Here is a 16334-nt window from a genome sequence, read left to right as displayed (position 1 = left end):
AATTTGTTCGGATCTTTAACCAGGTCTTGATATAGATGGTGATATTCTCCGTATTCTCCTCTTTTCCTTTTGATCCATTCATCCGAGGTCTTTTTTGTTTCGGAAAAAAAATTACGTACGCTTTCGGACATTAAATATTCTTCGTCAGAATCCATTTCGAAACTTGAACACAAAATGAAAATAAAACCTCTTGTTTACATCTGTCGCGTTCAATCGCGTCCACTCTGACCACTATGTCGCTTTAAACATCACGTTCTTTTCGCGTCGCATCGCATTGCATAGCGTGTCGCGTTCACTCTGGCCTCACCCTTAGAATGTCTGTGAAGCTATCAGCAGCCACGATCGGCTGTTAGAGATGAACCAGCCTTTGGCTGAAAATCTCTTTAATAAAGAAAGAAAAAAAGCCACGACCGGTTAGTCTAGCAAGTAGCGATGCGCTAGGAGATGGCTTCCTTCAGAGGGCACAAGACCTGGAACTTAGTACCAATTTCATCGTGTAGAAAGAAAATTGTTTGTAGGTTTTTTTCTTCCTTTGTTAACGGAGACTTTACATCTTTCAATTCATCCGTTCCCGGAGTGTGAGAGGATCTTCAGAGTGAAAGAGAACTAAACAGGACAAACCATTCGAAATAGGGCGAAACGCGTTGCGCTGGAATTCTTCACAAACAGTATGGCAGTGACTTCGAATAGGTGTGTAGCTCCGTAGTGAAACAAGTGACCCTCGGATATGAGGTTGTGAAGACTTCAGAGATTGCGATCGACCTGGTCTACGTTAAACAGAAGGAGTTTTCGTTGTTTTGAATACCCTGCAAGACATCGGCGTAAGAATGTCTTAGTCGGCAAACGGCTACGGGGAATCCTTCAATCCTCATGAACAGTGAAAGAGTAATTGATACTACGGTTTGTGTATCAAAAAAAAAATTAAATAAATATAAATTGGTTTGTCATCGAAAAGAAAAGATTCATATATTGTTGAGCTTGACTAACAGTGTCGTTTTTTGTATAAAATATCGTTCTTTTATTTACACAGGTTTTCGAAAATGATACATACACCAATATTCTCCAGTTAGCCTAACACGAAGCACTTTTTTGTTCATCTAGTCGGGTCATGTTTTATATAAATTTTTTAATGAAATGGTTTACGAGAATTGATTTCAGCACTATCAGTCACTCGATATTCATTTTTGTGTTTTCCATTATATATACAGGTATAAACGTAAGATTGACTTTTTTTGGTTTCTTCTCTCATCAAATTACATATCTGCCAAAAAGTTTATACATTCCTCTATGTTCCGATAGCATCGATTATTATGATAATTGGATTTACAGCAACTAACAATAACATGAATCCTTTGTCTTAGACATGGGATGCCTTCCTTATTGAATCAGTAACCCATTTCAATATCGATGGCGGGTTATGATTGGAATAACTTTTGATGTTCGCCAGTCCCAGCCCTTCGTCTTATATGGGACTGACGTTTGGAAAATAGTTATCGCTGGGTGTCATCAGGATCTGGAGTCAGTAGGTGTCAGCTTTAATATCTGCCCAACGCGCGGAAGCGATGTTGATTGATTGATGTTTGATTAGGGTGTTCGTGCTGGGCGAATGTGAATACTGTTTTTATTTGTTTGATTCCGTTTATCATGCTGGCATCTCATGATGTTAATGAAACCAATGTTTTGTTTGTGAAAATGTGTTACAATCGTGAATAGTCTTATACGCTTATTTTCATTAAATCCAGTTGTGGGAAACCGATACATTCTCATTGCGACTGAAATTTTCTTGTAATTCCTTTCACGCTCCTGTCGAAACAAACTTGTTTCTTTGCCTTTATTCTGCGCGACAATTGTTTTTAATTGTCCAGTTTTCTATTTTTTGGATTATTTCAACACTATTCGAGTGTTCAAGAAGTTTATGTGATGTTCATTGTATTAAATACCGGTAGATTGTATTGACATTTTGGATGTAGGTGATTAATCCTCGGTCACATACAAGTGCATAAACGCAGAAATATTAGATTTCAGTCATAACTCAACGTCGCCTGGCAATCTTACACGTAATTGAAAATGATTCATGGAGATTTCCGGATGTGTTTCAAACTAGTAGACAACCCGCCGATTGTGATTTTTCCGATTCTGTTTTTATGCGATTCTCGGTTCCTCTGGTTTGCTACTGACAAAAGGAATGTTCGATTTTCCTCTATTGGGAAGAATAACTCAACATTGGATTAACTCAAGTGAAAAATTCTAACATTCGATTCAGCCAATTTGTGGTGTTGTGCTGTTTCAACTCGATTTTGGATGAATTTCAATGACGGCTTTCAAGCATGTGAGACCACAGGCCAGAAGAAGGATTGAGCCTGGAAACAATCCAGAAAAACGTAGTGTAAGTCAAAACCAAATTTTAAACGAAATTCAAATATTTTAACTCCTCACGAATTCGATTCTGTTCTAATCAACAGATCTGATTTCAATAAAAAAAAATCACTGTATTGCAATAACATCGTACTCACGATGTTTAGATCCATTTGACTCAATGAAGGTTTATTAAGTTAGTGGTGTTAAATGAAAAATCAAAGCAAGATTGAAGCTTGCCGTCCGTTCAGATATTGCAGGTAGAACAAAGCAAAAAGCAACGTTTGATCTAAATTGTCGCTAGTTATCAGTTACAAATTTCTTTGTGTTGATGTAAAGCATGGAAAAAACAGTAGGGAAGCCGCGGGTTGCGTTAGTCATGTTCTTCATAGTGGCAAGTGAGGCAACTTTGTCCGTTCCTATAAAAAGTTAATAAGAGAATGATTTCCGATAGTCCATCGATGACGACAGCGGATGCCGTTGTAAATATGTATTGATCAAGGGTCTGATTCGACATGAACCAGTGGAAAACTCTACGACACAAAAAAAATTATATTGAACATTTTCCGACGTGGACGCCAGCTAGCGATTCCATCTTCCATTATCACTATACTTTAGCAGTTGATAGGTGCCAAGTATAAAGAATAGTAAATCGAAAGTCAGCATTTTTCAATTTAATTGATCAGCATAGTTAGAATGACCCGGTTTTGGTCAAGCACGACTTTTGTTTGATAAATCTATTGTCATATTCAAGTTCATTTCATAATGACCTCCAACCTTATTGAAAGAAAAAAACCTAAGACAGTTGATTTTCACAACTTTCTCTCAATCAAGTTACAGGAGCTTGTGGCGAATCACTATCGATGTGTGTATGGCCTGGTGTTGTCATGATCAGTGCGGTAAAAATTCAAACCCAATTAAAAAAAGATCGACGATAATCACAGAGAATACTATTCGTCATCAAATAAAAAAAAGCATTACTCGATCGTTTGAGATTGAATAATATCGTCAATCAAGATCCGAAAGGGTTCACTGTGAAACGAGAACCTAGTTTCTCTCATTCGGACTGAGATGAATGTATTGAGTCGAATGAAAACAAATTATTCATTTTCGCGAACTCGGTTTTCCTCAGTGAAGCACGACTTCGTTTATTCGCTGTCAAATAGGGAAGGCATGAACACATGCCTCTCTCTCTCACACTCTCACTGTAAAGGCGGCTTTATATTATCCTGCACGTACCGGTACAGGTCGATAAAAACATGATGTATTTGTGTTACTTCTCATTACGAACCGGCAGCGCATACGAAGCGAAGATATTAGTTTTTGGAGCAATAAATTCGCGTTGACGGCATTGAGCTTCATATCACGAGTTTGGGAAGCGACAATGATTATGATAAAATTTCAGGTGAAATGAACACACTTCAAAATAACAATTGTGAATGAAAAATAGCTTTTCTATATCGAATCTGTATTTTATGTACATGAAAACCATATTTTTTGCAAGAGAGAAAAACATATTATACGAAAATCGCGTCTGAAGAAAATTTTACATTAATCTTGACGAATCGATTTTCTAAACGGCGTAGGAATGGTTCAATCGGTTTTTGAAAAATCAAAAGCATTTTTTTCTAATTTATCTGCTTATTCTGTATAAGTATCATATTTTCTTTAAATAGGGAATCAAAATTTCAGTTTTCTCATAACCATTTTGTTTTCAGCATGAAGGCCACCAAAATGTTTAAACTCCAAAAGTAAAGCATTTTCCAGGCGTAGGCATCCAGGCATCCATCTTGTACGGTCATGAAATTATTTCGATTAATAAAATAATTGGAGAATCATAAAAAGGCAGATACTTAACAACGTGCATGGGTCTAGTACTCAACTGACAACGATCCTATAAAAGCCAACCGCGCCAAACGTCTGGAAACCAGCCGAAACCGATTCTTGATTGGCCAGTTTATATAAATATTCAGCACATTTTTTGACATCCTCATACTTTACTTCAAATGAGCTTAAAAGTTTAATTAAAACAGCTATCAGGGGATTCCCATACATGGTCCAATGGTCCAGGAGATGCATTTAAGTGGAAATTAGCATTTAAAGCTCGACAGTTATTCTCTAGACAAAAACTGTCTTCGACAAAGTTGTTACATATGATAGAGCGCTCATTTTCATGTTGCCAAAAATAGGGTGACCAACATTTTCGATGAAATAAAAAATCTAACTTTCTTATCTCTATAGATAGAGGTAAACATAGTTTGACAATGTGGTAGTCCCAATTATTTAAAACATCTTTGTAGAGCGAAGTTTTTTTTCTATCTCTTGCAATAACCGATATAGAGCGTTTTTCCAAATTTGCGTTGGGGTCACCATTAAAAAAACTGTTTTTTCTCTAACTTTCATATTTCAAATTCTACATACAAACTGTCTTCGAAAGACTATTCTAAAAGTTTGATACTGATACAAACGTTGCAGAACTCGTCGATATCTCAACTTTACTCAAAGTTATTGATGTTTCATCCCAAAAAATACGTTCTCTGCAATTGTTTGTCATTCTTTCTGGGGCAAACATAAACAAAGTTTATTGGTGGCATTTGAAAGAACAGAGTTCACTCTACATAATGTGTGATTTTCAAAACTATGTTATTTTTCGTGTTCGAGTAAATCAAAATTGAAATCATGAGTTTTTGGGTGCAAAACCATCAATAACTTTGAGTAGGATTAAGATATTGACAAGTTCTGCACCGCAAAATGTTGGTCTTTATAAGCTCTAAAAATCGTACCAAGACAGCTTTGATGTAGAATTTGAAATATAAAAGTTGGAGCAAAAAAACCCGCATTTTCATGGTCACCCTAATGCAGCTTAGGAAAAAAGCGCTGAATCGATTATATTGAAAAATAGCAAAAAGCTTTGTTCTACAAAGTTAATTAAAATAATTGGGGCTACAACTTTGTCGAACTATGTTTACCCCTATCTATAAAGATAAGAAAGTTAGATTTCGTATTTTATCGACAATTTTGGCCACCCTATTTTTAATAACAGCGCTCTATCATATGTAACAACTTTGTCGAAGACAGTTTTTGTCTAAAGAATAAATATCTCCCACAATGTTGTTTTTTAACTAAATTGTATTTGGGTAACCATGAAACAACCGGTTGTTTTACTTTAACTTTTATATTTAAAACTCTACATCAACAATGTTTTCGTACGACTTTTAGAGCTTATCAATTCTGCGATGCAGAATTTGTCAATATCTTAATCCTGCTCGAAGTTATTGATGGTTTTTCACCCAAAAACTAATGATTTCAATTTTAATTTACTCAAAAACAAAAAATAACATATCTTTGAAAATCACATATTATATAGAGTGAAATTTGTTGCAAATGCAATTTTAAGACATTTGGCATCAAACTTTTTTTTTCGAAAACCCTGATTTCCTTTCTTCCCCCTTGGGTGATTTTTCGATATTCAAAAAAACTTAAACTTTGACCGCTTTGCGCCACTCTCCCTTAAGTCCGACTGGGCTGATAAATATCATGTCTGATTGAGCTGATAAATTGATGTCAAATGGCATAGGGTGTTTTTTCGAGGTGGTAAACATTTCGTATAGGGTAACTTTTTGAAATTTTAGGGTCGATTTTTTCCCGTACATTCATTGGCATCCTAGTGTACAGTTATAGAGCTATTTCGTTGTATAATCGAACGATGTACCTTGGTGTCGTTTACATTCCTCCTGATCGTACCAATGACTCGGTGGTTATTAATCAGCATATTTCGACTATTCACTGGATCACAGAACAAATGGAGATGAATGACAGTATCCTCTTGCTGGGTGATTTCAACATGCCTGGCATCGCTTGGTCTTTAAGTGCATCGAAATATCTATATCCAGATTATTCTAATTCATCTGTAAATTCATTTACAGAGTATCTGCTAGATTGCCTTAGCACCGCCGGTTTATGTCAAATGAATAGCATCCTCAACGACAACAACCGTATTCTTGACCTATGTTTTAGTAGTGTAGAGATCATTTTCAAGACGGAAGTGATTGAAGCTCCTGCCCCTTTGGTGAAACAATGCCGTCATCATCCACCACTACTGATCTCTGTATCCATTAGTCCGCCGCTTGTTTTCGATCACACTACGGAGTTAATTCATTACAACTATCGCAAGGCCGACTTTTCGTCAATGAACCGTTTCTTTCTAAGCATAGATTGGAATGAAATTTTGAACGATAATGACATAGACAAAGCGTCATCATCCATGTCAAATGTGTTGGTTTACGCAATTGAGCAGTTCGTTCCCAAAAGGATGACTAGTAAAACGCCCTTTCCACCGTGGACAAATCGTAATTTGAAACGACTAAAGTCAATTAAAAAATCCAACCTGAAATTTTTTTCTCAATATCGCTGTGACTATTGGAAAAACCGGTATTCAGTTTCGAACAAAAATTACAAACGATTGAACAATGCGTTGTATGATGCTTATCAAAATCGTACACAAATGAATTTGCGTGTCAACCCAAGAGGTTTCTGGAGTTATGTTGACAGCCAGAGGAAAGAGATTGGTTTGCCTACTACGATGATGCGCGATAATGATGTGGCTACCACCAGAGAAGGTATCTGAGAGTTGTTCCGGAAACAATTTAGCGGAGTCTTTGTCGACGAAAAACTTACTTGCGATCAAGTATCTGCAGCTATGAACAACGTACCCAGCCTGTCATCTGTCAGATATTATCCCGTGATCAATGCAGCTATTGTACACGATGCCTGTAAAAAATTGAAAAAATCTTCAAATTACGGACCCGATAGTATCCCGTCGTCTTGAAGATGTGTTCTAGCAGCCTCTCGATACCGTTGAGTAACTTATTCCGCCGCTCCATTCTCTGCGGAAGATTTCCGAATCTATGGAAAAAATCATTTGTCTTCCCAGTATTTAAAAAGGGTTGCAAAAAAGACGTCAGAAACTACAGAGGAATTGCTTCCCTATGCGCTATCTCCAAGCTATTCGAGATAATAATTCTGGAATTCATATCGCATGCGTGCAACAACTACATCGCAGAAGAACAACATGGTTTCATGCCCAAAAGATCAACTGTCACTAATCTCGTTCTATATACATCGTACATTATCCGCTCTTTGGAATCGAGAAAACAAATTGATGCGGTATATACAGATTTCTCTGCTGCGTTTGATATTATCAACCACGACATCGCAGTAGCCAAGCTTCATCGTCTTGGTTTCAACGGTCCACTTTTGAAATGGCTCCACTCCTACCTCACTGACCGCGTTATGTCAGTGAAAATAGGCGACACAATATCCACTCCTTTACGGGTAACATCTGGTGTTCCTCAGGGCAGTCACCTTGGTCCTTACCTGTTTTTACTGTATCTCAACGATATAAATTTCAGTTTGAAGTGTCTCAAACTCTCGTATGCAGATGACTTCAAATTGTTCCTCCCAGTAAACTGCATCGGAGATGCTGAGATTTTACAACAGCAACTCAACATCTTCGCCGAATGGTTTGCAAACAACAGGATGCTTTTGAATCCATCAAAGTGTTCGGTAATATCGTTCTCACGCAAGCGTTCGTCGATAATCTTCGAATATAAGCTGCATGGTGTTAAATTGGATCGTGTCAGTACCATTAAGGACCTCGGCGTTATGCTGGATTCGAAACTCACTTTTCGCGACCACGTATCCTATATCATCGCTAAAGCGTCCAGAACACTTGGATTTATCTTCCGCGTCACAAAGCGATTCAAGGACGTGCATTGTATCAAGACTCTCTATTGCTCGTTGGTTCGCTCGATTCTTGAGTATGCTTGTGTGGTGTGGTCGCCGTACTACCAGAATAGTGTTCATCGAATTGAGTCGATCCAGCGGAAATTCATCCGATTCGCACTACGCAATTTACCATGGAATGACCCAATAAATCTTCCTAGCTACGAGGATCGATGCAAACTAATAGGGATTAACTCATTAGTTTCACGGAGAAACGTTGCCAAGGCCCTATTTACTTCGGACTTAATTACCGCTAGAATCGACTGTCCTGAGCTTCTCCGGTTAATCAACTTTAATGTTAATCGTCGTAACTTGCGTTCTCGTCATTTTCTCTACATCTCCTCAACACGAACAAATTACGGATACCATGAACCTGTGACTAGTATGTGCCGTTTGTTTAACCGTTGTAGCTCCTGTTTTGACTGTCATCTTTCACGTTCGTCCCTCAAAAAATTGTATGTTATTGCTCTTACATAATTTGAAATTTCTTATGTATTAGTTTTAGTAGGCTTAGTGAAAAATAGTTTTAGTTTTAGTTTTTTATATCATACATTAGGGCATGTGTAGCCTGTTGTATTTGTGAATTAAATAAATAAATAGAAAAAATCAATAACAGGTAGAAATTGATTTATGGTTACCCTTGGATGCTAAATACAGTTTTCAGCTTGTTTTTGTAGTCAAATACAATATGTTTCAATTCGGAGAGCAACGACATCTCTTAAACAATCTCTGCCAAAAATCTCTTGATCGGTCGGTCAGGTATTGAATAGTTGTTGTAGATTTAGGTATGTAGTCACTGTGAGTCACTGTAGATATGATAATAATAAACGGATTGTATAGATACCTAACGGATGAATAAAATTGCTCAGCAGTTGTTTGAAAATTATCAGTCGACATTTTTATCGCAGACTGATAGAAAGGAACTAAGTGTAGATCGGTTAAAATAAGACCTTGTTTGTGAGGAAAGGATTTCCAATCATCCTACTGAAGATACGCGAGCTCGAAACATGGAGTAATTGGAGTAATAGAAGATACACCCCGTCGTTCCACTCTGATTTCTCAACATGTAGGGAAACTAGGGGTAAGACCATCAGGTTGAAAAGATGTTCGATTATAGTTTTGAAAATTTTAGTTTTCTATAATTTAAATACTGGTTTTTGCAGTTTAATATACAAAAAAATGTTTTTAAAGATTTTACTGGAATAAAAACAGAACGGCCAAGTATAACCAATGAACTCCAATTGGACAAACTTTTCACTCCAGAACATATGCGCAATTACTTTTTTCGAAATTTTCTTCAATATTCTCCATTTGATTCTGTATCTGACCATCCGTCCTCTTGAGATTATGAGTTATACGTACGGAGAAAAAACTTTTAATTTAGAAATAAAAAAAAATCCTTATAAAATTTATATTTCTATTACAGATTCAGTGTATGTCCATAGTATGTTCGAGAATATCAGTCTGAACTACTTTTGTTATTTCATTCGTAATGTAAAATGTCCTCAACAGAACCACAAAAGGCGTTAGACTGAAGGATTGAAAACTTTTTTTTTTGTAATTTTAGGTTTATTTCCGATGATGCTGCGCCTCGTTCAGTTTTTCTTTTATAAATAAGTTACCTAGGCGACATGACGTTTCGACCACCGTACATCTCATATTTTTTTCACTTCACAGCACAAATGAGCTTAAGGTTGAATCAATTCTGAATGAGTGTATGAATTTAGCATTGCGTATTTTTAATAGATCGAAAATGAACAAATGAACGCAACTTGAAACTGGCAAGTGAATTCGAATGAGTGAACAATCCCACTCTTACATCCATTGCTAAGTTTTCCCATTTGTGAACTGTTCTTTTCGTGTGTAAATTTCATACATCCACTTTGGTTTATGAGCATAATCATTCAACGGCATCTTTCGAGTGTTTCACCGCACCGCACTGCCATAGTGTGATACCCAGTAGCCCACAGCCCAAACTTTCCCAAGATTCCTCTCTCTCTCTCTCTGATTTATGGCATCTTTCTCCCCCACCCCACCCATTCATGAGAAGTGACATTTTCTTGTTATTACTTCCTTCTGCCTCCCGTCTCGTCGATGATTGATTCCGGCTACCCTCTACGGGGATCATTTTGCAAGTTGCTTCCTACTTCCTGTATCGTATTACGTTGGTCCTTTGCCGAGCAGAAGTATTTATCTCTGTGTGTGTTTGTGTTTGTGGTTGCGTACGTGTGGTTTACGCATTCCAACGAAGCTGCCACCGGTGTCGAAGATAGAGCTTCAGGAAGGTGGCCAGAATACTACGAACGACAACAATGACACCTCTCGCACCTCATCAACTTCCTACGGACGCTACTGCTGCTGCTTATAGTGATTTTTTGTCAGGCTCAATTCTCCGTTCGGACCACGGTGCGTGTAGTCGCCGCTCAGTCATAGCTTTGCTGATATCATCGTAGCAGGGATGTCTCGGTTGACAGAACCTGGAAAGGGAAGAGACGAGAGAGAATGTAAACGATAGAATAATTAGGAAAATGGACTAGTAAGTGAGCAATTGTGACGAGATTCGAATGTCACTTGCAGCAAATGAGACACTCGTGTGTATTTCATCGTCGTTGACTGAACTTGACAGATCGTATTATGTATCTACGCAACTTTTGGCATAAGAGTTGATATTCGACACGAAAAACACATCCACAATGTTGTACTTATTTCGCCTGAAAATTTCGCCTGATGAAAGTAAAAAATATTAATTATATAGATTACTAGCTGACCAGGCAAACGTTGTTCTGTCAAATAAATTATTTCTAGTGAATATTTAGGGTGTTGAATAAAACACACTAATGTATTGTAAGTGTGTTTGAATATTTTAACGATCTTTAAAATAAATCGAATGTGACCGATAAAAAAACGAATTAAATGATTTGAACGAAAGGTTATATGATGTTTCTTGGTGTATTTCATTAACGTAACTGACATGTTTGATCTCTTAAAAGTTAAACGTCAACTGAAAAAAGTAATTTAAGTTTGTCGTAAAGTAGAAAAAATGAAATATAAAAAATCAATATTTATTGCTGTCTCCTTGTTAGAAAATACGTGCATGTGATTTTCAACATGGCTTAGTTTATAACAGCTTGGTCTCGTTCATAAATTGGAAAACAGCGATACGCCAGCTAACTTCAATGGTGCTGATTAATCGGCCTGTTTGGAATCGCGTTATTTTATCGTTGTCATTCAATCGAGGAGTATTCACATCGGTAATCTAAGTTTGAAACACAGTCATATTGCTTCCTTTATTCATGGATGTTTTTATTACTCTTCACCGATTTGTAGAACTCAATATTCATATATGCATATGAGTGATCGGATTTTACAATTCGATCGAAATCGACTTTTACACTCTTAAATTCGTTCGCCTTGTCGCGAAACAATGGTCAAAATAAGTTATCCGTATTTGTGGTTCAAATTACTCTCTATCTGATCGGCATAATTCCGGAAATAATTCTAAATTGTTGAAATTTGAATGAAAATTATTATTCTATTTCGTTTGGATGCTAAATTTGTTTTGAATGTGTTTGAATGCTAAATTTTGCGTGTTTATTCCACCCGAAAAACCATTACTATTTTTGCTTCAAAGAAATGGAACATGGAGACCAATGTTGTTTACGTCGAATTGCGTGGCAAGGTTGTCACATTTGCTCAACTCGATTGGACTTGAGCTTGAACAGAATGCAAAATTGCGCTTTTCCATTCAACAGAATACAACCAACAATATGTGGGGACGAATACGATCGAACTTCATTTTGTGTTTGAATACACGCGCAATGTCATGACAATGCATTGCGCTTTGGCCTGGCTATAACTGAAGCTGTGTCGGCGTTGCTCATGATAGTGTCTCGCAAGTGAATGTATTATTCCTCGCACCGCTTTTGTTGATTGTGTAGTAAGAATTGCAGTCGTTCAATCTCTACCATCGCGTATATGTCGACCATAAATTGTTGGCACAGCTTACGATATCTTGAATTGGCGTTTCTTGACCATGTCAAATCACCATATGATAAACATAAAAATCCTTCGAGCGCGCCCTCTGTTTGTTTCGTCGCATGTTCATAAATATTAAATCAAAATGAGAAATGATGTTCATAATGAATTAAGTATCTGTGACGGGGTCTCGTTGGTCTAATGTTTATGCAAGAGATTTTTCGTTAAATACATTCAAGGCGTATTGTTCGTCATAGAAATCTCAACTATTTACTAATAAAAATGACGCAAGTAGTACTACGTTGAGAAGGCAAACCTTGGGAACGTTAGTGCCATTGAAGAAGAACATAGCGAGGGTCGTATGAACGGTGTGTGTCAACGATGAATTCCAGATTATTGTTTTTTCTTCGCATTAAATTTCTCGTGTCACCGTGCTATCATGATTCCAGCAGCGCTTGTGCTTTGGATCTACACACGTGCTCTCCAGCTGATGTTTTATCAGGGTTGATGGCAATAGCGTGATTATCATTTTGTAATCCGAGCAAATGTGATTTGAAGAATTTCGATAACTCAATGTGCTCATTCAAAAAGGCTTCCAGCTCGTCGGAGATGCTCCCTGCTTTAGATGAATTGATGTTACTTGTGTATTTGTAGATGGATGTTCAATGAAGCGGGCGTTACGCCATCAGTCATTGAATAACTTAAATAAATTCGTTCTGTTGAAAAAACGAACAACGGTTAAATTATTAGAATATTTTTGACACAAAAATAATGAAATCGCAATTAAAAATAGGGAATTGGGGCCAAAATTTAAGGTTATATGTATGGTATGAAGTCAAATATTTGAAAAAAAAAATATCCAGATCTTTTTTTCTGCATAGAGCCACCCTATTCAGTATTAAATGTATGGGTATCGGTATTCTACCGGTATCATATATAGTTTACAACCTATTCTCATACCTACCAAGTATTTTGAGTATAATTTCATCAAAATCGGTCGAGCCGTTTCGGAGGAGTTCGGTAACAAACACCGTGACACGAGATTTATATATATATATATATATATATATATATATATATATATATATATATATATATATATATATATATATATATATATATATATATATATATATATATATATATATATATATATATATATATATATATATATATATATATAGATTATCAAATGGTATACAGATAAATAATTTCGTAGTTCTAAGTCAACAAATGCTACATTTTTTGTCTGATGATGCGTGGATCGGTCGCGAACATATCACGTTGCAACATTATAATTAAAGGTTGTTTTTGTGACTAGAGTCGCTCTAGACAGCGAGCAGTCCGCAGCGTATGTTAAGGCAGAAAATTTATTATGAAATTTCGAAAAAAAATTTCTAAGGTTACGAGTGTTTTTTACCTATGAGTTATTCCAAATGAAATCGACAAATGACAAAACATGAGTATTTTTGATTCGAATGAAAGTGTGTTTTCCGTTTGGGTTAGAGGAAATACGAGTTTTCCACAGCAATTGGGAATTTTTTGACTCAAGCGTAACTTTTAAAAAGGGCGTATCGATTTGAGTAAGAGAAATCTTTGATAATTTATATCTCAAAAACTAAGAGTCGTACCGAAATTGTGTCTTAGAAAGAGTTATAGAGTATTGATGGTTGAATATGAAAAAAATGTACACTGAGAAAAAAAATTAGTACTCTTTTTTTATTTACAAAAAAAAAATCATTTTGCATTATCCAAAATACATATCTTTTAATTTTTTTTTTAATTTTTTCATACAAAATAGAAGTCATGCAGAAAATTAAAAAAATGGGCCCAAGATGGTAAAACTATTTTTGACAAACTTTGTGGAACATCGAAATTTTAGGAATTTTCGAAACTTCGAATTCTTGTAAGTTAACAATCATTTTTAGCTACAAATTACGAATCCTGATGTTATTTAAAACAAAAAAAATGTTATTATCAATCTCCTTCTAAATGTAGCCATTCTCGAAATATTTAAAAAAATATTTATAATTTATTGTCTTTTTAATACTCAATAAGCCCTTTAAATATGTTTTTCGTGTTATACCATCATGTTCATGAGATTTTATGAATCCGCTTATAATTTCCAACAACTTTTCCAAATACATCGTTTTTGTAAAGATATATGTTTAGGAGTTACGTTACGAAACATTCGAAGACATTTGGGTTAATACAAATCGTAGCGAAACTAAAAAATCTTTTTTAGCTTAATACAAACTTCAATCAATCAAAAAAATTGTTGGAAATTATAAGAAAATTCATAAAATTTCATGACGGTATAACACGACAAACATATTAAAAGAGATTATAAAAAACTATAAAAAAGATATTTCGAGATATTTAAAAAAATATTTCTAATTTATAATCTTTATTATAGTAAATAATCTCTTTTAATAAGTTTGTCGTGTTATACCGTCATGTTCATGAAATTTTATGAATTTTCTTATAATTTACAACAATTTTTTTAATTGATTGAAGTTTGTATTAAGATAAAAAAGATTTTTTAGTCTCGCTACGATTTGTATGACCCCAATTGTCTTCGAACGTTTCGTAACGTAACTCCTAAACATATGTCTTTACCAAAACGATGTATTTGGAAAAGTTGTTGGACATTATAAGCGGACTCATAAAATCTCATGAACATGATGGTATAACACGACAAACATATTTAAAGGGATTATTTACTATTATAAAGACAATAGATCATAAATGTTTTTTTAAATATTTCGAGAATGGCTACATTTAGAAGGAGATTGATAATAACATTTTTTTGTTTTAAATCACATCAGGATTCATAATTTGTGGCTAAAAAAGATTGTTAACATACAAAAATTCGAAGTTTCAAAAATTCCTAAAAATTAGATGTTCCACAAAGTTCGTCAAAAATAGTTTTATCATCTTGGGCTCATTTTTTAAATTTTCTGCATTACTTCTATTTTGTATGAAAAAATTAAAAAAAAAATTAGAAAATATATATTTTGGATATTACAAATTGAATTTTTATTTTGTAAATAAAAAAAAAGAGTAGTATTTTTTTTTCTCTGTGTACATTTTTTTCATATTCAACCATCAATACTCTATAACTCTTTCTAAGACACTATTTCGGTACGACTCATAGTTTTTGAGATATAAATTATCAAAGATTTCTCTTACTAAAATCGATACGCCCTTTTTACAAGTTACGCTTGAGTCAAAAAACTTCCCAATTGCTGTGGAGAACTCATATTTCCTCCAACCCAAACGGAATACACACTTTAATTCGAATCAAAAATACTCATGTTTTGTCATTTGTCGATTTCATTTGGAATTACTCATGTATATGCCAGTATATGTATATGCCAAAATCTGGGATATATGATGCTGCGTATATGCTAGTTATACGATTTGATGTTTGCTGGGATAGATCCGTCTCGAAATAAACATCAACAGTCATGATGTGTCAAATTTATAATACAGGCAAACATTTTTTTTGTGCGGGGGGTATGGACCGCATTAAAAAAAATCGTGCGAAACCAGTAGCTTTAAAAAACCGTGTTCGGTACACATTTTGAAAAAAACTTTTTTTGGTGCGGTGGATAGGGACCGCATAAAACAAGTTTCCCCCAAGAAAACAACTCAAATCCACGCCGTTCACCGTTCAATTTCTTTTCGTTTCCCTGCTTTGCGATGGGACAGTTTGCCTCTTCGGTTGCGCGTGGCTGTTTTGTGCTTTTAGTTGCATGCTGAAACGTGATGCTGTTAGATATCATGTCATGCAAAAACTTCGAAAAACTTAGAGCATTTGATGAGAGGAGGGGAATGATTTCAGAAGTGAATAATTGAGACGCAAATATGTTTTTTTTCACACTGAAATTCATATAAACCATCGAAAAAAACTAAATGGACTTTAACATCGTCAAATATGCTTCTTTTCATATACCGCACAAAAAAAAATCGCACAAAAAACCGCACAAAAACAGGTTTTACTGTATGATGTAATATGTCCTCAATTACGATTTAACATGATTTACTGTAGAATGATATTCCACAGCATGTAACACGATTTTTCGCAGTACTACATTGATTTAAATTATACGTTATGTGACTCTCGGACTAGTTGGTAAATGACTGGACTAAGCGTACCATCGGTACTTCGCGTACCTGCAGGCATAAAATAGACCCCATTCGTGGTCCTTAGCTTC

At 35.4% G+C, this 16334-nt stretch overlaps 1 protein-coding gene across 5 annotated transcripts in view; it reads right to left on the bottom strand.

The window, feature by feature from the left end:
- Window positions 1–1027: 1027 nt before the first annotated feature.
- Window positions 1028–16334, bottom strand: part of LOC129763551 (RYamide receptor-like) — a 453048-nt gene continuing 437741 nt past the window's right edge. For 4 of the 5 annotated variants that reach the window (XM_055762748.1, XM_055762744.1, XM_055762746.1 and 1 more), the window contains one exon: window positions 1028–10616. Coding sequence is in view for 3 of the 5 variants with exons in the window: in XM_055762744.1 (XP_055618719.1) it covers window positions 10584–10616 (33 nt within the window). In the remaining 2 variants the exon portion in view is untranslated. The remainder of the gene's footprint in view (window positions 10617–16334) is intronic. The other variant, XR_008740961.1, reaches the window with a different exon arrangement.

Source organism: Toxorhynchites rutilus, chromosome 1 (genome assembly GCF_029784135.1).
Source record: "Toxorhynchites rutilus septentrionalis strain SRP chromosome 1, ASM2978413v1, whole genome shotgun sequence".
In the NCBI taxonomy this organism is placed as follows: domain Eukaryota; kingdom Metazoa; phylum Arthropoda; class Insecta; order Diptera; family Culicidae; genus Toxorhynchites; species Toxorhynchites rutilus.
Note: the sequence above shows the minus strand (reverse complement) of the source record. Positions and strands in the feature narration are given on the sequence as shown.